We start from the raw sequence: 22,906 nt of genomic DNA, 5'->3' as shown, positions 1-22,906 counted from the left end.
CGGCAGCCGCCAAAAAAGGTAACATAATGTTGGGAATCATTAAGAAAGGGATAGACAGTAAATAACACAGAAAATATCATATTGCCTCCCTATAAATCTTGAATACTGCACGCAGATGTGATCGGACCATCTCAAAAAAGATATATTGAAATTGGAAAAGGTACAGAAAAGGACAAAAAAAATGATTAGGGGTCTGGAACTGCTTCCATATGAGGAAAGATTAATAAGACTGGACTTTTCAGTTTGGAAAAGAGACACCTAAGGCAGAATATGTTAGAGATCTATAAAATCATGACTGGTATGGAGAATACAGTTGCCAACCCTCCAGGATTGACCTGGAGTCTCCAGGAATTAAAAATTAATCTTTAATTATAGATTATGTCATGTGATGAAATCTTCAGGAATACAGCCAATCAAAATTGACAACCCTAGACTGGAGAAAGTAAATAAGGAAGTATTATTTACTCCTTCTCATAATTCAAGAATTAGAAGTCACCAAATGAAATTAATATGCAGCTGATTTAAAACAAACAAAAGGAAATATTTCTTCACACAGCACACAATCAACCTGTGGAACTCCTTGCCAGAAGATGTTGTGAAGGGGTTAAAAAAAGAACTAGATAAATTCATGGAGGGTAGGTCCATCAATGGCTATTAGCCAGGATGGGGTCCCTAGCCTCTGCTGCCAGAAGCTGGAAATGGGCAACAGGGGATGGATCACTTGATAATTACCTGTTCTGTTCATTCCCTCCGGAGCACCTGGCATTGGCCACAGTCAGAAGACAGGATACTGGGCTAGATGGACCTTTAGTCTGACCCAGTATGGGCGTTCTTATGTAAAATCATCATTTCTTGGGGAGAGGGAAGTCCAGGTTTTATTTCCATAAATTGGCTTGGCCGTATTATCCACTAGAGGTGAAATTCATGCCACCTCAGAGAGCCAGTATGAGGCCTACCCATCACTCAAGTCCTTCTTAGAGAGCGTAAGTGGGATTTGAATGGTTCATAGGCCTTCAGCTGGTCCTCTGACCAGGGTGAATTTCAGTCATGAGGTCTTCCTCAATGAATCTCAGAGAAAAGAATTTCACCTTCTAACACTGTGCTATAATTATTATGTGATACAAAATGTAAAATATTAGTAAGACATTGCCCAATAACTGAGGGAAATTACAGCAGGAGTCCACAGATCTCTCTCAAGAGCATATAGTAGTTCAGTCTCAATTCTGATGCAAAAAATAACTTTGATCTCAGGGCAATTTTGCCTGCTAAACATGAGACAAAGAATTATTTGAATCTAAACATAAAATAATCATGTCAGTTTCCAAGAGCTAGGGGAATTACCTAAGGTACTAAGTCACTGTCTGTCACAGTTAGAGAGGATTTTTGTTTGTTTGTTTTTTCCTCACTGTTGATCAGAAAGCTCAGCTAAAATGCAGCCTTTTTCTGAGGAACCAAGAGAAAATGGCTTCTGTGGATAAATTAAAATAATGAACAAATTAGCAAAAACTGTGCTCCGATCATGGACAACTTATGATCAGAAAGAGAGGCACAACTTGTTGGTAAAATACTTTTGAATTTTTAGCCCAGCACTAGTCTGGCCACCATTCCATTTTGTGTCCATTTCTGAACTTCACTCATCCATCATATTAGGTGTCATAAGTGCAAAAATGCTACCCTGCAGTCAAATACTCACCATTTTCCCAATCATCATCAGATATGGGCCTGCATGTTGATTTACAGCAAAGAAGTCGAGGAGCCGTGCATACCAAAATATTATATCCAAGCAGTAAATTAGCCTCCCTGCTGTTTGAAGAGGAGGATCAGCCCAGCGTAAGCCAAAACCAGTCATAAACAGGATGATAGCTATGGAATCAGTGAAGTTCCAGTACTCGTAAATCCACACCTTCACCTTTTGGCTGAACTTTCCTGGCTCTGAAATAAATATCTAAAAAGAAAGTGAAAAAAAATAACGGAGGCCAGTAAAACCCTCACCCTTCAGCCCCTCACCCTGTCTGAACCATCAACTGGTACATGGAAATATTTGATTTATGGCAAGTTTTTACAATGAAAGTTCACAAGGTCAGTGCTCTGCAATTCCATGATTGCTGGAATTTGAAATGAAATAGTAATGGTCGTAGTGCTCAAGAACCCCCCTTGCCACACCAAATAGGTTAGTTCTCTCTATTGAGAAATGAATTCTGCTTCTTAATTCATTCACTGAGTAATATATTCCATAGCAGAAAAGAGCAAGTGGTATGCAGTTGCTAAGCATGTGTATTTTTTGTAAACAAATATGGGGTTTGTTTGGAGGAGAAATGATCATGACCTACAGAAACCCTTTCAAAAGCCCCACAGTCATGGAAAATACCAGCCCAACCCTTCTGACATTAAAGTAATTAATGTGTTTTAGTTTAGATCTGAAATACAAAGTAAGATCTCTGTATGCCAATCCTGAAAAGGGAATGTTGGAAACTGGGAAGGTAGAGATTGAAATGTTTGCTTCTTGAACTGTAAGGGTGCCCCAAAGGGATTTTCAGCTTCACTAAGCAAATGTGTGAAGTGGAATCCTTGGAAGGCCATAAATAAGACCTTTACACATTGCACGATTGAGGTCAACTATGCACTGCTATGGACGATCAAACTGATAAGGAGCAAATAAAAGAGATTTTGAAACGTTAGGCCCTGATCCTGCAAAAATTTACTCATATGAGTAACTTCATGTAATTGAGAAACCCCACTGAACTCAGTGGGACTACTCACATGAGTAGTTACTTACATGAATATTTTTAAAGATCAGCCCCTAAGGCTGTAACAGTTCCTTGATACAATCTAGAGGAAACACTTCTGCACAGTCAAACATAACAAGGCCCTGAGGAATCAATCAGTTGCATGTGTAAGACACAGTGTTAATTTTCCAGTAGACCAGAACTGGAACATGGACTAAGATATTCTCCTGTATATCCTGTTTAATAGTCTTGATGAACATGTTCCTGAACCCACAAACAAGAAGTGCCATAGCACAACTGTGACCTCTGAGATGCTTGGTGTTTCATACTGTGATTTTTTTTTAAATCAGATAAAACTTGTGTGTCCTTTTGTCATTTTTAACCTCATATCCAGTCATATAGCTTCCACATCTGTTCCAGACTCCATTTTCTACCCTAGATTTGGGCTTCCCTTTGAAAGCCTTAATGTCCTCTTCCTCTTTTTCCAGGGGGTCACAATTCAAAAGTTTCTTCTGTTCTGAGAGATAAAGGTGTTCTAGCAGAATTCCCTACTTTCACTACAAGGAATTGTCTCAAATTGGTAAAAAAAATTAAAGGTATCCATTTCGCTTTTAACAGTAAGTAAAGCATTCCAACATCATATTAAAAATATTTATGGTACTTATTTTTATTTTATTTATGTTCGTTTGTGTGTTTGTTTAGGTATTATAATAATTGGATGAAGAGAATTTTGGATTATTTGTCTCATCCCATAAAATAATGTGGACAATACGCCACTGTTTCTGTCACTAACATCAACTATAGCTTTGGAGTGTGGATTGTACTTAGCTTAGAGGATCCAATTTCAGTAAGGTTGTTTTTTCACCTAACAGTATGTTTGTAGATGTGTCAGTGTTTCCACAGAACATAATGCCGTACAGCTAGCTGCAGTGCAAGCTTCCTCATCTACCTCCTTAGCAGAAAAAGTACTACATGCTCATTCAAAACTTGGCTTCTAAGCTGAGACATCCACCAGAGGGGCCAGTTGATTTAATCAGTCAATTGCAATTACTTTTGAATGCTTTCTTAGCTTTTTCAAAAATCAAAATCTGTAAAAAAAAATAAAAAATCTTCGTTTCAAATTTTGAAAATTTTCAACCAACTTTCATTTTTATTATGTGGACTCTTCCCCACAGAGACTGGAAGGAGACCTCCAAAGTATTTTACATACAATAGATCACCAAACAGCTATTAATTGGTAATAACTTCCAGTCAATGACACAATCAAAGCAGTGACCTAGAGGTATAATCCATATTCCATTATCAATGAACCAGTGGCCTAAGCCAAGATTTTCAAAAATGGGTGCCTTGATTTAGGCTCTTACCTCCATATTTAGTCATCTAAATAGGTGGATTAATTTTCAAACATGCTGGGCACCTACCAGTTCCCATTAGAGCTGGTCAGGAATTTTTTGACCACTGTTTTCATCGAAAAATGTCAATTTGTCAAAACAAAAACTGTTGACATAACAATGTTGGTTTCGATAACTCTCATGACTGGATAGGTGTTTGGTTTTTTTCTTAAGTTTCAGAATAATTAAAATGTTTCATTGCAACATTTTTAAACAAAAAAATCAAATTTTCCAGTTTGAAATGACCTTTTGTATTGAAATTTAAGCTAAGTATACTAAAGGTGATGTTTTTTTAAAAAAGGTCAAAATTGAAATGAAACATTTCAAAACTGTTTCCTGCCAAACTATTGTTCCCACTGGCTTAGGTGCCTAAATAGGGATTTAGGAGGCAAAGTTTAGGCACCTATTCTTGGAAAAACAGTCCCTAGTTTTTAATTAACTAGGACAGCTGAAAAGTAAAGGACAGGCATATTTCTTCTGGTAAACCTTTGGAAAGGAATTTAAGAATCTACAGTCATTATTTATCATTTGTCCTCTAGAGATTTGTAGAGTAGAGAGAGTGGAAAAGGAAGAGCTCACCTCCCTGACTTTCTCAATGGCAGTAGTGAAAATGTAGATAATCACAAGCCACTCTTGCACACTAGGCCTGGGTTCCATCTTCACCAACACAGTGTAAGTGAACAGCATGAGAAATGCCAAGTACGCCATCTGCAGAACACATAATACACATTTCATATGCATAGGTAGCTGTGACAAAGAAATTAGAAACTCACCAGAAACACAGCCAGGAGGAAAACCAAGTGTGCTATATAATTAAACAAAATTTTGTCAAAGTAATGGGACACTACCAAGCGCTTGATTCCAAAAATTTCCTGTCAGCCCTTCAGATTGCTATGCCCTTCTGGGGAATGTCCTCCAGAGCTTTATTATCATTATTTTTCATTATCTGTATTACCGTCCCCCCTAGGAACTCCACTCATGAACTAGGTCCCCATTACTTTAGGTGTTGTACAAACAGAATAAAAAGATAGTCCCTACTCCAAAAAGCTTAGAATCCTAGTATAAGACAAGAGACAACAGATGGATACAGACAGAATGATGGGGGAGTACAAGGAAATAATGAGCTGATATTGTCTAAATAGACCAAACAGGCACAGTGAGGGAAGGGGTGTAACACAAAAGCAGAGTGAACAATGTGATGGCAGCAAATGTCATGTTAGTTCTGTGAGATCATTTCTTTTTTTATTTTTGGGTGTGGGGAGGGTTGTTAGTTATGAAGGGATCAGCTAAATTGAAAGAAAAGTAAAGGGAAAAACATGAGGGGGACAGGGCAGGGGAGATGGGGCAGTTGTGGAGTGAAGCTGAGGTGAGGAGACTGTGGCTACGTCTATTCTTGGAGCTGGGAGTGCGATTCCCAGCTCGAGAACGAGAAGGCATATGCACACAAGCTCTCATTGGAGCTAGCACAGTAAAGAGAATAGAGTAGCTGCCATACAAATGCATGGGTTTTTACTCAGGGTGGCTAGCCCGCTGCCTGTGCTACCATGGCTACCACAAATATTTTTAGCACACTAACTTGTGTCTACATGGGCTGGGAATCACGCCACTAGCCCCAAGTGCAGACATAGCCTGTGAGGGAGGAGAAGGGTTGGTGCAAACTGTTGGATCATATTAAAGAAGTTCTGTATTAAAATCACAAATGAGTTTGATTCCCCATAGTTTAAATTCCAGGGTATTACTCATTAAGAGGTCTCTTGGTTTTTGGTACTGTTTCTCTCCCTCTATGTATAAAACTTGCAAGCTGCTAATTGCGTTAGTACATTCTAAGACAGAATCTGTTCTTCAACGCAATACTCTGTAACAACAGAAACAGCACCCAGAGACTCCCCGCCCTTTTGTTGTATTAACAATTGTGATTAAAATAGAGATAGAGGATGTATGTGGATGGATGCTTGGTGTGGATAATAACTGAATGATCAGGGAGGTACCAGCCTAAGAATCCAGTGTCCACCGGCTGAAGAAGGCGTCAAGTGGAAATAACCAGAGGACCCCCGGAGGGCAGACTGGAATCCACCCAACAGCCTCAAGAATGGGAGAACCAAAGAACAAGATAACATCTAGCAGCACGGAGCTGTCAGGAATGTGCCATCTGCTGATTGATTCAGCAACAGCATGATGAAGCAATTCCCATAGACTGGCATAGGAAGAAAACGGACTCTAGAAAGTGAGAACTTTGGGGTCTGATTCTGCAAACCAACTTCCAGGAGCATCAGATGAGCATCTGACAAGGCCCTGCTCCCTCCTCATGTCCAGGCCACCTGGCCAGTGGCTTGGCATGAGCAACTCTAAGGCTGGTAACTATGATAACAACCTTGCAGAACCTGTGTGTGTGTGTATGACTGAACGTGTGAATAAATATGAGATTGAATGGAATGTTATAGCTATAACTAACTGCTTACTATGATTCTTTCTGTATTCACAATAAATGTGGTATTTTGCCTTTTCCCCTTTAATAAGATCCTGCTGGTTTTTATTTTATTGGTATAATATTACAGCTAATCATAGGGTGACCAGAACTGTGAAAAAACAGGACAGGGAGTGGGGGGTAATAGGTGCCTATATAAGAAAAAGTCCCCAAAAACAGGACTGTCCCTTTAAAAATGGGACATCTGGTCACCCTAGCTAATCGGCACAGAGCAAAGAAAGTCAGGAAACATGCTACAGTTTTTACTGGAATGTCCAGAGGTTTTGGCTTTGGCTGCTTCTGTTCCTACAGGCTGGTATTTCTGGATGGCTGCTCTCTGCAGTTGTCCCCCAAGGCCACATGGTCAGGGGAAGGGTCCCCCAAGGTGTGTGGGTGGTTTGTCTCCCCTGCACAGATCTATGTCCAGGAGGGAGTTGGGGAGGGGTGGCTCCCCACTGGGCTTCATTTTACTCTTTCCCCTCCCTTAGTGCAAGAGTCCCGGCTTTGGCTGCAGCTTTTTAAAAATAAAAAAAAATGTCTCTCTGCTTTATTGCCAAAATATTCAAGAGAAGACAGGGTAAAAACTATTTTTCCACGTTATATGCAGCACACATTCAAAACCCACAAAGGCTCCAATCCTGAAATTTACAATGTGCAGGCAAAATGCTGCAGCTGCACAGAACCCCACTAAAGTCAAACGAATGTTATGAGCTCATCCTGCTGGTTCTCCCAACCCAGAGCTAAGATTTGCACATACAATTAACTGTGAGGATGAAAAATACAGGCAGGAGCCACCTTCCACCCAAAGAGCGGCTGCATTTCAGTGGTAGGTGAAGTGATTCTTTTATTTTTTTATATATATATATATATATATTCCGTTAAAGGTTTAATAGATGCTTTAGGCAATATTAATATCTAGTTATGCTTATTGCAATGACCAACCGTATGAAACCAGAACTTGACAATTGGGGCACTGTAGAATTCATAGACTTTTCTAGTCCTCGGAAGGCTTCCGTGAGCACTGTCAGTGGAAAAGGTTTGGCTTTTGTCTGGCTTCTCAGGTCCCTTTTCTGCATCATAATCCTTTTTCAAAAGGAAACAGAGTTTTAAAATCAGACAGCATGCTGTATGAGTACAAGAATTCAGCCACATTAACAGAAACACAGGGAAACTTGGAAAGGCAACTCTACAGTAAATGCTGTGTGGTATATGCAGAAACAATTAGCATATCTCAGTCACATGCAGTTGCAACTGTCTTTTGCAAGAAGCAATACCAGATAATATTCTTAGCATTACACTTAACTGTAAATACACAAGGTTTTTTTGAGTTTCAAAAAGGTGGTCTTATGGTTATGGCACTGGACTGGGAAGCAGGAGATCTGGATCTATTCCCAGCTTTGACACAGACTTCGTGTGTGACCTTGGGCAAGTCCCTAAATCGCTTTGTACCTCACTTACCCAATGTGTTGGGATAGTAATAACTCCCAACTTGATAAAGATGTGGTGTACTCCTTTTCTTTTTGCGAATAAAGACTAACACGGCTGTTACTCTGAAACCTATAAACCCATTGATGTTCACAAGGCATTCAGATATTACAGTGATGAGCACCACAGAACAGTTCTAAGAAAATTTGGAATATATACATAGAGAGAGAAGAACTAAAGGATTGCAAAATTATTAACCTGGGGAATTTGTTGTGATTTGGACAATGTGCCTGATTCAGGGAGCGTGAGTGAGTCAGCACCATTCTTACACAGGTCTGGGCACATAGGCATGTTGGTGTCCACTTTATTACCTCCAAGGAACAGATGTGCAGAGCCCTCCACCCACTGACCAGTGCAGATGAGCTGGCACAGGAGGGAAGTCATAATTTGCTCTTGGTATTGGCCCTCGATATATTACTACCCACCACCAGCCCACACAATTTTCTTTTAAGTCTTAATAATGGCTTCTGCCAACTGAAGAATAGAAAATTGTCCCATGAGCTAATACAACTTCTAGTTTCAGCAGATTAAAGTATAATTTACAACCACGTGTGAAAAATGCACTTGTACTGAATCTGTATATCCTGGAACTCTCCTGTGGTTTTTTTAAATTTGTTCATATCAACTCACTGCCAGAAAATTCACAGCTAATCTTTACAGTTTATGGAAAAAGAATGAACACTCAACACTTGATAAATTATGAAGCTAACAACAGTGCTTCTCTAGAAAGGAAACCTTCCTGTCTCATTCAAGTCAGATAACATTCATTCTACTTTGTTCCCTTTACATACCTGCAAGGGGTCCCAGCTGCCCATAATTATAATTGGCCTTACCACTGAATCGTAGCTGTTATCTAACCAGTAAAAGACCTTTTTGAATTGCCTTTATTAGTCAGACGCTGCAGGGCACAAGTGCATCCACATTCTTCTGCCTCGTAGAGAGAAACACTTCAGAATTGGCATTGCCAACTTCTGAGGAAGTTCTGGAAAAAATTCTTTTATTTTAGGCAAATTGAAAGTTAATTGTGAAAGAAATGTCCCAAACATTTGTCTAATTTTATTTATCATCGGTGAGGCTGGTAGCATGGTTGCCTTAATAATTTCCTATTATAAAATCCTCTTTTCAGATGCTTTTAACTTTGCCTAACTTAATCAGTTTGGGCTGAAATTTTCCATGTGAGGTATCTGCTTCAGGTTGGAATATGTGGAAAATTTCAGCCAAAATGGTTCAGCCATTTCCAAAAATGAGGCTATGGGAAAAAATTGCCAATGATAAAAAATTCTGGTAATCTTTTCTTTCAAGAGCTCTAGTACTCCCTTGCATTGGAGTAGGAATTTGAGATTTGACTGGGGGTAGTCTTTGTGTCAGGGATGTGCCTTTTACTATCCCTGTGAAAAGCTGCCTAAATTTGGCCAAATTATAAGCACATGCTCAGGAGAAACTTCCTAGATTTCAGCAGCAAAACTCCCAGAAGATTCTGTTCACACTAGGCATGCAACAGCTAGGGGATTTCCTTGCAATTGCAGCTTTGGGCTGCTGTGAAATGTGCTGGGTCAGGGCACCTAAACTGACAACAAAGAAATTGTCTCTGCTGTGCTGTCAGTCATTCAGGCTGAGGCAGTGTGGAGATAGATGTTCCCTGATTCAACCAGGCCTGTGGACAGAGACATGGGGAGTAGATTGGTACACGGTGGTTGGGACTGACTGGGCAAAGATATTTGGACTGTGAGTCAGAGAAGGAAATGGGGGACTGGGAGCCAGTAGGTAGGTGGGAGGAGACTGATCATGTAATTACTGCCTGTATCATAATGCATAGGCACAAGAGGACCAAATGAAGGTTGCACAGGCAACCTTAACACTGGCATTTCCTAACTTTTGAGCACTTGACTTTAAAAATGTTCTTCTAACATTTTTGGCTGTGTGAAATATATATAGATATATATATATACACACACACATACATACACACACACTATATATATAAACATACATACATACATGTATTTATCAAAATCTTATATGGCTACCATCACCATGTAAACACCATAACCATGCACCTCATAATCATTAAAGGATTTTATCCTCACAGTACCACTGTGAGGTAGGGTGGTATTACCTCAGTATTACAGATGAGGAAGTGATACACAAGATAAATTGAGCGATTTATCCAAGGCCACACAAGAAGTGTGTGCCTAAGCTGAGAACAGAACCCATGTCTCTGGAGTTTCAGTACAGTGCCCTATCCACTAGTTAGATAAACCTTCCTAACTTTTCAGGACTATATATTGTTTATAAAGTGATAGAACAGATCTTGCCAGACTTGCCAACAGCTGAGCCCTGTCCTGATGTGGGGAGAGGTAATCTGGATGGGGGGAAATGTGTACCACATTGATTGTTTTTGTGGACAGATCTGTGGCCAGCTGCCAGGTAGACTGATTTAAAATTGCCACCTTTTTTACTAGCTGGAGTATCCCATCCACTCTTGCACCAGCTACCCAGGTAGCACCTTTCATTTATTGTCCCCTTTCCAATGTGTTGAACCACCAATTCTCTGCTAGCATCCTCCCACCACAGGCCCAAGCTTGTTGTACAATGCAGGTAAAGTCTGAAAATGTCCAAGCTCAACTCAAGACTGGGAAGAGCCTTTGGAAAAGAAATTCCAAACTGAAACCACCTGAACATACGTCCCCCCAAAACTCACATCCATTCCTTATGTCCTCTACCCCACAGTCTGAAAGCTTTGTAACTCTAAAATCTGGACTAGGCTTCCAATGGAGGTTGTGGAATCCCTGTCACTGGAGGTTTTTAAGAACAGGTTGGACATACACCTATCTAGGTTTATTTGTTCCCGCCTCAGCTGGACTAGATGGGCTCTCGAGGTCCCTTCCAGCCCTGTATTTCCATGATTTCACTGTGACATTTGGCACTGATGTGCACAAGTTATGGCGATTATAAAAAATCAGACTGTGCCAAACTTACTTACAATGAGTAGTAGCTTAACTACAACTAATTCCACTGATTTTAATCAATGGGACTAGTTGAAGAGTGAAATCTTACTCACATTAAGTAAGGGAGATGGTAATAAGCTTTCTAATCTAAGTCTTCTAAGCATTGTAACATTTTAAGACAAAAGGCTTTCAATGGAATAGTACCAACCCAGATGTTATCCCTGTTTCGTGAAAATATAAATGCTAAAGATGATGCCAAACTAACCAGAGACAACTCATCTTTAGTGGTGGACGGGCTCTGATCACTGTGATGCCATGTGAACTGATGAAAGTCCTGGAGCTGCGGCACATGAGACATTTCTGCCTTGCTTTTAAACTCCAGCATCAAGATGGTGGGAGGCAGAAGAATACTTAGAATGACCTAAAAGAGAAACACAAGTCTGAGGAGGTGCATTCAGCGTGCATGCTGTCTTTAATGTGTGTCTGCATTAGATCAGGACAAAACCTAGCTACATGTAAGGAGAATGCGTGCTTCAGCATAAGCTTCCTCTGCAGGTTTAGATGCAGCACAAGTCAGTGAGTTTACCTTAAACCAGGAGTTCTTCCGCATCTTCAGGCGTCCCATCCACATATCAGTTAGTAACATCTGTGTGCAAGTGTGAGACACAAAGGGCCGCAGCCCCACTGACACAGCCAGTTTCAGGCAAGTTGAGTTGCTCCAATTTTTCAGCTCGGAGGTCAGTAGCTTCATGGCCATTTGCTCGTTCTGTTTGAATGCATTATCCAGTACATCTAAAGCAAGCTGCCCAAATTCACTAGGACAGACAGAGCAGCACAGAGAAAAAAAAAATCACCATTTTACAATATGGAGAAAAAACCACAACTGAAAATGATCATGAGATCACATCTCTAGTTCAAAAGCTTCTTTCACATGTGGTAAGATATGAAATTGTATTAACTACAACTTCCCCACCTCTTCACACAGTCTCAGCACTGCACCCAGAGGAAAAATAATTCAGGCAGTAAATCTAAGTCTCTTCTCCTAACCACAGGAATTACTCTACATTCCTGGACCCTGATCTTTAATTAGCCTCATTGTGTGGTTTCACACACATGCCATATAGTTCAGCCTATTATTTCATTCAGTAATGCACTTGCCAACATGGTAAACAGGTGCTGTGCTCAACTGCATCAGCAGCCTCAGACTGAGTCAGACCCTAAGCACCTCTCAATGGGAGCTGAAGATGCTCAGCACCTCAGTGAATAAACTTTGCTTTGAACAGAGCCCTATAATTACATGTAAACAGAGATAATCATTCGTCCTTGAGCTCTGAATCTGCTCCATTATGGCTATGAAAGTACAGTACATTACATCAATAAATTTCAAGGTGCACTATCAGATTAGGGAGCCGTTGTACATTTCCTGATTTCATGATACAAAACCCTAAATCCTGAATGTTTCACAGATATTCAAAGAATGAAACTAAAATTTAAAAATGGGAGGAAAACTGATTGGGCTGTTCAGCAAAGTAACCTCTTTGAGGTGCTGGGCTACGGTATCAGCACATTTCTCCTTTAGGCCTTAAATAGACTAGGATTTAAGGTGGGATATTAGTACATGTTAAGTAACACATATGTACTAATACATTTGAAAAGCCTTAAGTAAACAAGGCACGTGGCCTTAACTCATGCTAAACTATTCGAGTTAAAGCCTAAAGGGAAGTGTAGGCTTTAACTTCACCAGTTTAGCTCGGTGTTAAAGGCAACTGTCCTTGTCTACTTTAGACTTTTCAAAGGTGTTAGTTAGCTAATACATGCCAACATCACTCCTTTAAATCCTCATGTGGGCAAGGCCTTAGTGTGTGTCCTTTGTACATTAAACTGAGCAGATAGCAAAAAGTGCTTCTTGTACATTTCACAGCATATGCAGCCACTGATCTTACAGGTTAGCTGATGGAAAGAACAATGTCTAACTATTCTAAACACTGTAGACTTTTATTAACTGTAGTGAAGGGAGAACTCCTACTCTGAGTACTTCTTCAGTTCTTCTGAGGTGTCATCCACCATATTGCTCTGTTTGGCTTCACGTGCCATTGCTCTGTAGAGTTTGCAAGCCATGACTGCCTTGACCATAGCTTCTTCTCCATGCTGCCAGAAGAACATTGCCATCTTCTGTCTTTTCATTAACACTGCCCAAACCAAGAGGTCATTATACGGGTAAATAAAGCCAGCTGACTCATCGTCCTCTAAGAAGCTGAGTTCATCTTTTGACTTCTTCCTAGACTTATGAAAAGCAGATGACTTTTCCTGTAAAATAGCAGACAAAATCTGAGCAAGTTGCTGCATCCTGAATTCATGTAATGCATTAGCAATTTGGTTGTTCCTCGGTCATTATATAGATGGATATTAGAAGAATGGCTAAGATAACATTCAGACTATGAATGTAAGCAGTTGCTTGGATCAACAAAAGCAAAAATGCACTGAGGAAATTAAATGTGATTTCAACATTCTGAACCTGTGCCTCAGCTTTTAGATCCTGATCCAGCAAAACGGGGAGTGCCCTCCACTCCCATTGATTTTATTGAACTAATTTTACTAGTGCGCCAGTCTACTTATGTCACACTGATGGAAGAAAATGGACTAGTAAAATCAAATATAAGTGAGAGAGCTGTGATAGCTCTCTTGATTTTTAATATATGTGTCACATTTACAGTAAGTTGGGTATTTATGGTATGCTGTGTTTCGGCCTGAACTGTCTTACATTAAAATCAGGGGGGAAATTCCTGTTGGCTTCAATGAGACTGCTCTGATGACTAGCTGTTCACAAACTGGCCTTCAGTAATGTTAATGAAGTCCCACGGACTCAAAGATTTTAAGGGCAGAAGAGACCATCAGGATCATCTAGTCTGACTTCCTGCACTTTGCAGGCCACAGAACCTCACCCACCCCTGTAATAGACCCATAATCTCTGGCTGAGTTACTGAAATCCTCAAATCATGATTTAAAGACTTCCAGTTACAGAGACTCCACCATCCACTCTAGTTCATACCAGCAAGTGACCCATGCCCCATGCTGCAGAGGAAGGTGAAAAACCTCCCAGAGACTCCACCAATCTGACCTGGGGGAAAATTCTAGTTTTATGCTGAGTTATCTGAGAGAAGAATGGGATTCTTTTTGTTATCCGTACCTGACACAGTTTCAAGAGAAAATATTTTGCCATCTGCTTGCAATTTACATCATCAACTCTTTTCTCAAGGGGATTATTATTGCCACTTACATGAAAGTTTCTGAGAGGTTTGGGGCAATGAATTCCTATGCCTGCATCCAAATAAGAGGGTTTATCATCTGTGCCTTATATTAGGAGATTTTGGCAATGTTACATTTCAAGGGATGAAAGCCCCTATCAACCAGGGGGTGGAGATTAATGAGTTTCATTGAAACAACTGGAGCTTTACCTCAATGTTGTAAAATAGCAGTAATTGTACTTCTTGAGCTGTGTATGATACAACCTTGATGTCTTTGGTGTTTACGGAGAGTTAAGCATGATAAGCATCCAGCCTGCATCCCGCATGTCTGAAATAACTCTCTTGACAAACTGATCTGATTTTTCAGTCTATTATACCCCTAACATATTCCCACCATAAGCAAGCAATGACAGTACCTTGTATTTGTAAGACTGTTCTGTTCTGATGAACTGAGAATGCAAGGTGTTTTCAGCAGATTCAACTCTGCTACCCATCTGATTATTATGACAAAGGGAATGATGAGAAAGGCTCTGAGCAAAGCTGGAGACCACACTCTAGTTCCAAAGATATCCCACAAAACACAAAGAGAAAAATATAAATTAGGGATGAAATTTGCCCTCATTTATCTTGGTGATCTACCTGCCAGCCTAATAATTACTGTGCAATTTCTGGAACTTATAACATCAAAAAAATGCCCTATTTTGAATTTGGTCATAACTCTTGTTGAAAATAACCCTACTCTTGTAAAAAACTGCCATATGATATGTAAGAACCTCAAGTCGTCAGGACCTCCTATTTACATTCCTTCTACCAGAAAGCGTCTCTATTATCTCTGGGGACTTTATTCAATATTAACTCCAAGGGAAGATGACTCCCTACTGAATTGTTAATACCACTTCCTGCAGCTCCTAGTTTTTGAAGAACTGATCCCACTCAACCATGTTAAACTTGTGAAATTTGATGAGTGCTCTGGCTGCAGAAAATTGATGTTTTGAATTCAGAAAGTCAACTAGCACTTCCAATATTTTTGATTAAGTATAGTATATCCCATTTCAGAAAATCAATTGGGTTGCTATCTCTTCATTTTTTCCCTTAATTCTATAATTGTGTTGTATAATTTTCCTCTGGTTTCCTCATCCCAGTTTGAGCTTTTCCATTAATTCTGACAGCAATACATTGTGAGTTTGGCTTATGGAATTACTGTACTTAAAGTTCTACTCTGAAAACTCAGTGTGGAAAAAAGACACCTTCTTACTCAACAGATCACTTTTTGTGTGTGTCAGTTATACCTGATTAATTTACTGAAAAGTTTGGACCGCTTTTCAAATGTTAGTCTTGAAGCGCCAACACAGGAAAATGAGAATGAAATGGATTCTTTATTTTTCTTGTGCATCATCCATGAAAGTTATTGGTCTGTATAGGCAACACCAATGACCTATCCAAAACCCACTGAAATCAATGGAAAGAATCCCAGTAACGTAATTATGCTTTGGATCAGCTCCCTAATAACATACTGGGAAGATAATGTTGTCTCATAGGTGTACATGAGGGTCCACCATGGCCTGCAAATCCTTTCTTACAGGTGATGATGAATGAGAATAAAAAAAACCCAACTTGGCTTTCAGAGGCCAGGATCAGTTTGCTGAACAAGCAGTTAACTTAAAGAAACACCTTTTTACTTGTAACCTTATCAAGGCTGACATGGAAATTATTGAAAGACATTAAATGCCATTTTACCATTAGTGTCATTTTAATGGTTACTTTTCAGAGCAAAACCACACGAAGTGAAAAGCATTATAATTATTGTTACCTAGACATTTCAGCTGTTCCCAATGACACAAATAGCCATTTCATTGATGTTACCTTGCGTTTTCTGTAAAGGCCGTTGTACAGAACTCTGAAATGTTTCCTTGTGTAGTTGCTCCGATAAGCTCCACCAATCAGATACTCTATCACCAGCCCAATATCAATCAATGATATCTTATAGTCCAAAGGAAGGGCACTCTGTAAGACAAATATTTACAACATTTTATAATGTCATTTTCTACAGCAACCCACGCACACAGTGTGAGGTCCATGGATCCTGAACCCAGCTTCCAGGTTGCTGCTGCATTCACAGCACCACCTGAAGGCTCTACTTCTGACTGAAGAATCAGGACCCCTACGGCTTACTTTCAACTAAAGATACCACCCATAGTGAGCTGATTGGAGGAGCTCCATAGTCCCTGATTGGGCCAAGTATACTATTTAATCCAGAAAGAGACATAGCAAGTTGTTTGTGTACAAGGTGAATTCTGGCTTGTAGTTGCTACAAAGCCTGCCATCTGCTACCTGACTCCTGGCCTTGTCCTAGTTCCTGACTTCAACCATGCCCTGTTCTCAGCTCCTGTCCTCAGCCTCATTCCAGTCCCTGAATCCTATTGCTCTGGTTTCTGACTGCCCCAGTTCCAACCCTAGACTATGGATCTTTGGCTTCCAACTCAGTGCTGGCCCTTGGCTTCAACTCCTGTCTGACCCCAGCCCCAACTTTCAGTTCTGACACCTGGAAGCTGACTCCAGACCTGTCCAATTGGCCTCTACTTCCTGAACAATGTGGTGACCTCCAGGCTAGACTGCCCAAGTCTTGGTCACTGGTACCAATCTTCTACAGACCCTGACACCTGGCTAGCATGAACTGAGTTGTGAAATCCTGTAGCATAAAACTCCTAAATCTGACAGAGAGCGCATAGATTCTTCAGGCATATGAAGCTGCTATAGAAGTAAGACAATTAAATACCTGTCAACATGTTATGCGCCAAAATTGGTAAAACAATGTCTACCATCCATTGCACTCTAAAGTTTATAAGAATGTCTATTACAATAACAGCATTTTGTAACATAGTTCAAACATAGGCAAGACCAAACTGCATTGTAACAATCAGGAGAGGAACATGTTAAAACATAATCCACAACACAGTCAAATAGATAGGCCCTCAGATAAGTAGGACCCAGAAGTAAAAATAGATTTGAAGTGAGCCACTCACTGGACCAATCAAAATTAAATGCATAAGAGAGGTCATCTTTGAGGTCTGATCTACACTTAAAATTTGATTAGCCTAAGGTCTAAGTTGAGCACCATATTTAAAATAATCTAATCCCCAGTGTAGATGTGGGTCGGTCAACAGAAGAATTCATTTTATCCTATGATGTATATACTTGGCAGACATGGTGAAATTAATCCAGTCTTAGATCTGGCCATCTCTTGCACTTGACATCAGATGCAAAAAGAACAGCCTCAATGCTTCCTATATTAGCAATGTCACAAGATACAAGAGATAAAAGTTTGAAACAGACTATAAATTACTAATTCCTCTCCAAGCAGTAATTATTCACTGCCAACTTCTGTTCTCCTAGAGTGTACAGAAAGAGTGTTGCACCTGTCAGAATATTTTGCTGTCATTGTTAAGCAAGGCAATTCTTTTGACTGAAAAAAAAAATGGTTATAATGATGAACTGTGGCAGGGTTACTGTAATGGTTCCCCAAATCCTTGATTTATTTAATAATGGTACTTTTGTAATGTAAGATAAAGGGAGTTTGATAAAGGGAGTTTGTGAGTGTAAGTCAATACATTAAGGTACAGAACCCTGGAGAGCATTCCATAGCTTTGGGGAATAGATGGGCTAGAGACAATTCATTCAGTAGATATAAAAATAGACATGAAACCGTCATTTCTAATTCTAAACTTTCTACAATACTATCTGATAGCAATTAGTGTCACTAGATCCTGGTATATTAAGTTACATTCTTATATTCCCAGACTTTCAGATTTAGATTACCTGTTTTACATCTCGAACAAGATGATGCAAAAGTAGATTTGTTGGTCCTTGTTTCTGTAATGTTAATCAAAAGAAAAAGAAATTAAACAAATGTGCATGTTTATGCATTAATTTCAAAATCTGTGCAAGAAAAATGTTGAGATCTCCACAGGATAATCGGTAGTTATTCAAGCTTCCTGCAGTTCTACAAATGGCCTTCAATGCAAATCTGCAACCAGCATACTATTATCACAGTCCTGGGCCTCTCCTAAGAAGAGACTAATTGTCTCCTTTGCTAAACTGTATGACAATTTTGAATGTGCGTAACGTACACCAGCCCAGGTTAAAATCTAAATTCATTTCTCATGAAATTCAGCTTGAAACAAGCTGTCCAGAAGTGAAAGGCTGGTACATAGAACCAATTATCCTCTGCCTCAAAATCTTATCATCATAATTACAGCTGATCAAAATGTTGCATTTAAAACTTTCTGAGGAACAATGGCCTTTCTTCAACAATGAAAAATGTAATTTGTTCTCAATTTCTTGATTTTTTTTGTTAATATTTTTACATTCAATTTTTTTCCATTCAGATTTTATTGGTGGGGGATCTTTCTCCCCTATTCCTTTTTTTCTATGGAAAAATTGGAACAAATAATTTTTTTCAGACATGTTCACCATTTTGGATCAGCTCAAGCAACAGTACTTTTGTAACATTGAAAATGTGCTGTATTTTGGTTTTCTTTGTTAAATGTGTTGGGTACCTTTTATTCACACATGAATGAAAACAAGTTACAATAGATTTTAGCATGCAGACACAGTGTGGAAAGGGCTTTGGAGTACCCATCACTTCCCATTCCTGAGTAGAACCTTTAAACATTCTGTCTCTCTTTTTGCCCTGAACAGAGGATACAGACTTTACAGACATAGAGCTGCATCAACCCATAGAGAACTGAAGCAGGAGCAGGGTCCTCAAAGCAATGTTCTCACTCAAGACATGCATTGTGTGGCTGGAGGTTTTTCACTTCCCCTCTTTCATTCCCATGAGTCCAAGATGGAGAAATGGGCTTTGCCCTCAGGCAGAGAGTGGAGTTTGGTCACTGCAAAAAGGGCTTTGAAATTACTCTTCAAGGGTAATGCTTATCTTAGGGGACATCTAAAGATCAATCCGTTGGGCTATATTGTAATTCACTTACTCATCTTAAGTAGTACCTTACTCTAAGAGTACTCTCATTGATTTCAATGGGAGTACTCCAGGAGTAACATACTATTCAGTGTAAATAAGGAGGTCACAATATGGCCCATAGATTGCAATATAATTCAGTAAAACCCACAGCTTCCCAGATTTGTGACCAATTTTATTAGTGTTGACAGGAGAAGTATAACAGGCTGCCCTGCTGAAACTAGTGCAGTAAATGAACATTTTCAAAATAGAAAACTGAGGGCTATATTTTTAGGATTTCAAATACAAATGAAAATTTATTTCAAGTGGGCCAGCTTCTTGCCAGAGCCATCCATTTGGTAGTTGCAAAAAAAACTCCCTATTGTAGTTGCAAAAAATAGTCTTGGCCTAGAAAGCACTACATCAGATGTTATTAATTAGGTGAGACACTACTTTAAACATTTTTATTGGCCTCCTATTGCAAGATGACAGTGCTGCAGGAGAGGAGACATGCATCAGTGATATATACATTCTTGCACTTTCTATAGCCACTTGCACCTTACAGTCTGATTTGGCAGCTTTATATACCCACTTTGCCTGGATGTAACTGGCTATGCAAAGTGCAGGGCAGCAGAGAGCCAGGTCCTATGAGCTAAATTTTCAAGAAGGTTGTGCTTCCGAATTCAGTATCTGGCTATGTCTACGCTGACAATTGAATGACAAAACTTTTGTCTTTCAGAGGTGTTAACCCCACAAACACACACACACACACACACACACACACACATGACAAAAGCTTTGCCTCAACAAGCGCCAATGTGAACAGCACTTTGTCAGCAGGAGCGCTCTCCTGCCGACAACGCAAACGTCACTTGTTCGGGGCGGAAGTTTCTTGTCAGCAGGAGAGCTGACAAACAGTGGCTACGCTGCATGACTTTTCGCAGCACAGGTGTAGTGACACAGCCATGTCACTAAAAGCTGTGTAGTATAGACATAGCCTCAATTAATAAAAACAGCCACTTCTTTTGAACAGCTCAGGAACCGTGAGCCTGTTTGGTTGTCCTTGTTCAGACATTTACACCAGCGCAACGAGGGTATAGAACACTATGCTCCACAGATTGCAATATAAATGGTAGCATTTACATCCACTTTACACTGGTGTGACTACATAAGCTACAAATCAACAGGGAATCAGGCCTTCCAATTCTGCCATTTTTGTCTAGTCTATCTGTCTATCCATCCAATACTTAGCTATCTAGCCAGAAGCTACTTTGCAATGGGGTTTCAGGTACTCACTGTATTGTAGAGTTCTTCCAGTCGGGATATAGTAAGGAAACGGTGCAGATTCACTCCATGCTCTATTAATAACTTTACAAAGTCCACCCGGTCCATCACTAAAGCATCCAGCATTGCCTGTTCCAGGGAGCCAACCTTCAAAGGGTGAGGGAGAAGGGGAGGAAAAAAAGAAAATGGGAAAAAAAATCATTCTGGATTAAATAAAACAAACCCCAAACAAGAGTTAAGGATCTATTTATCTTCATGCTTTGTCCCTGTATTTCATGTGTACTGTAGAAAATAAAAATTTGTTAGAAAATGCACCTATGTAAAAATCCAGTGGGGAAAATTATTCTGCACAAACCAAACCTTAACAAAGACTTCTTCAAATTTGCCTTTACAACCATTGCACTGGACAGTGCATCTCCTATTGGCCTTGTTTTTAAATCATTTCAGCTTCAGAATTTAATCTGTCATAATGAAAAGACTTTCTGATTTGCCACATAACAAAAAACAGAGGAACTATATGAGACCAAGGTATTTAAAGAAAGGCTATATTAAAAAAGAGAAAGAATATATAAGATAAACTTTCTGAAAATTATATTTGAAGGTGGTAAAAAAAAAACCCGTGTAACACAGAACAGTATCTGCATTAAAATGGAGGACTCAATTCCAAAAGTGCTCCAAGCATAGGAGCACTTTTATTTATCTCAACAGAATTTCCATATGCACAGCAGCTAAGGAATTGGGCCTATGGAAGGCTTTGATTTCAAAAATATCTACTTTGCTTCTACAAAATATGCCTGCGTGCATACATCCATACAAATAGGCAACTATGTGTGCAAAATGCATGTTTTGGTGTGCAAACTGGGAAATAGCCAATACCGATTGTGCACACACAAATACTTCTTCCAATGTGCAGGTTTATATTTTGTGGATGTAATATCCTGTAATATTAACAGATGTGTAGTATGCATTAAAAAACATTGTCACATTATAGCTGTGCAAAGTTTGCGTAATGTTATTAAATTACTTTGGTTTCAGAAATATTTCACAGTCTGTTGTACAATCTATTTGATGCTGAGCTGACATTTATGCAGAAATGTAGTTACAGCTGATTATAATCATTACCTATTGAACTTTTAGGAAAACGTTTTTAAAAGCGAATCCATGCATAAGTGTGCACTTTCACTTGTACATACAAATACTATGAAAGTTTACACAAATCACTTGGAAATTGCTGCCTACATACCTGGCAATTTGAATATGTAGTAGTCAGGATAACTGCACAAAAATGTAGACCCTCCCAGCTGTGTATTAACTTTGGGCCCCACTAATTAAAAATGTGGCTTTTAAAGGTCACCAGCACAGGATATTTTTAAAAATGGGCTTGTGCCTGTCTTTTGCTTCTTTATGGTGTATAATGAAAACATTGCTGTTGAAGGTTTTTTTTCTACATGTTTTTTAACTTTGAAATATCAGGGATGTAGACCAGGCCCAGGAAGGTCATATGTTATACTAGAAAATTAATTACTGAAAAGTCCATACACCTTGTACAGAGTAGTTAAGATGACTTACCCCCCAGTATAGACAGCACTATGTCAACAGAAGAATTCTTCCATTGACCTAGTTACTCCCCCTCAGGGAGGAAGGTTGCCTATGCTGATGGGAGAATGCAACAGCAATGCAGCTATGCCACTGTAGTATTTCAAGTGCAGACAAGCACTCTGTTTTTTACTGGAGAACAAGTGAGGGTATTAAGAGTTATTTATTGTGAACTCTTAAGGCTTTAACTGAAGGGGTGCAGATATTCAATATTTAACAAAGATTTCCTTCATTCAAAATGTTAATTAATGACTGTACTTAAATAGGTATGAACAACAACAAACAAAAGCCAAAAAGTTTCCACAATCTCAATTTAAAAATCCCTTCCTCTCTTACCAGCCCAGTTTTCACTTTTTTTCTTCTTCTTCCTAATTTACACTTGTTCACCAATCATTCACACGCTGGCTCTCGCTCGGCCCAAAGGACTATATAAATATGTTCCAAAGTAGAACAGCTTCAACAGGAGAGACTGAGAGACAGACCTACCCCAGAATATCCTATAACCCAGTAATTAGGGCACTCTCCTAAGAGGTGGATGACCCATATTCAAATCCCTTCTCCCTATCTGTCAGGGGGAGGGAGAGGGAGAGGAACTGAACTAGGCTCTCCCACATCCTGGAGGAATGCTATAACCACTGAAGGTATAAGGGAGGCAGCACCATCATCTACTTCATCAGCAGTGCTTCTTTCAAAAAATGGCTTAAGCACCTGACTCCAGGAGAGGACTCCCAACTGCGGAGTCCAAACAGAGACAGGGCACCTAAGTCCAAGAGAGAGGTGGGGTTTAGGACACACCCATATAATTGGCATCTC

General features: G+C 39.6%; 1 protein-coding gene across 2 annotated transcripts in view; it reads right to left on the bottom strand.

Annotated features, from left to right (window-relative positions):
* The window catches only part of TRPM6 (transient receptor potential cation channel subfamily M member 6), a 161,112-nt gene that overhangs the window by 49,526 nt on the left and 88,680 nt on the right, over window positions 1–22,906 (bottom strand). For both annotated transcript variants that reach the window (XM_073345124.2, XM_078852883.1), the window contains 10 exons: window positions 20,510–20,644; window positions 18,076–18,129; window positions 16,123–16,263; window positions 14,676–14,813; window positions 13,041–13,321; window positions 11,601–11,829; window positions 11,280–11,435; window positions 7,524–7,664; window positions 4,697–4,825; window positions 1,694–1,945 (listed from right to left, as the gene is read on the bottom strand). In XM_073345124.2, the coding sequence (XP_073201225.1) occupies window positions 1,694–1,945; window positions 4,697–4,825; window positions 7,524–7,664; window positions 11,280–11,435; window positions 11,601–11,829; window positions 13,041–13,321; window positions 14,676–14,813; window positions 16,123–16,263; window positions 18,076–18,129; window positions 20,510–20,644 (1,656 nt within the window). The remainder of the gene's footprint in view (window positions 1–1,693; window positions 1,946–4,696; window positions 4,826–7,523; window positions 7,665–11,279; window positions 11,436–11,600; window positions 11,830–13,040; window positions 13,322–14,675; window positions 14,814–16,122; window positions 16,264–18,075; window positions 18,130–20,509; window positions 20,645–22,906) is intronic.

The sequence above is a fragment of the Lepidochelys kempii genome, chromosome 5, assembly GCF_965140285.1.
Source record: "Lepidochelys kempii isolate rLepKem1 chromosome 5, rLepKem1.hap1, whole genome shotgun sequence".
NCBI lineage: Eukaryota > Metazoa > Chordata > Testudines > Cheloniidae > Lepidochelys > Lepidochelys kempii.
Note: the sequence above shows the minus strand (reverse complement) of the source record. Positions and strands in the feature narration are given on the sequence as shown.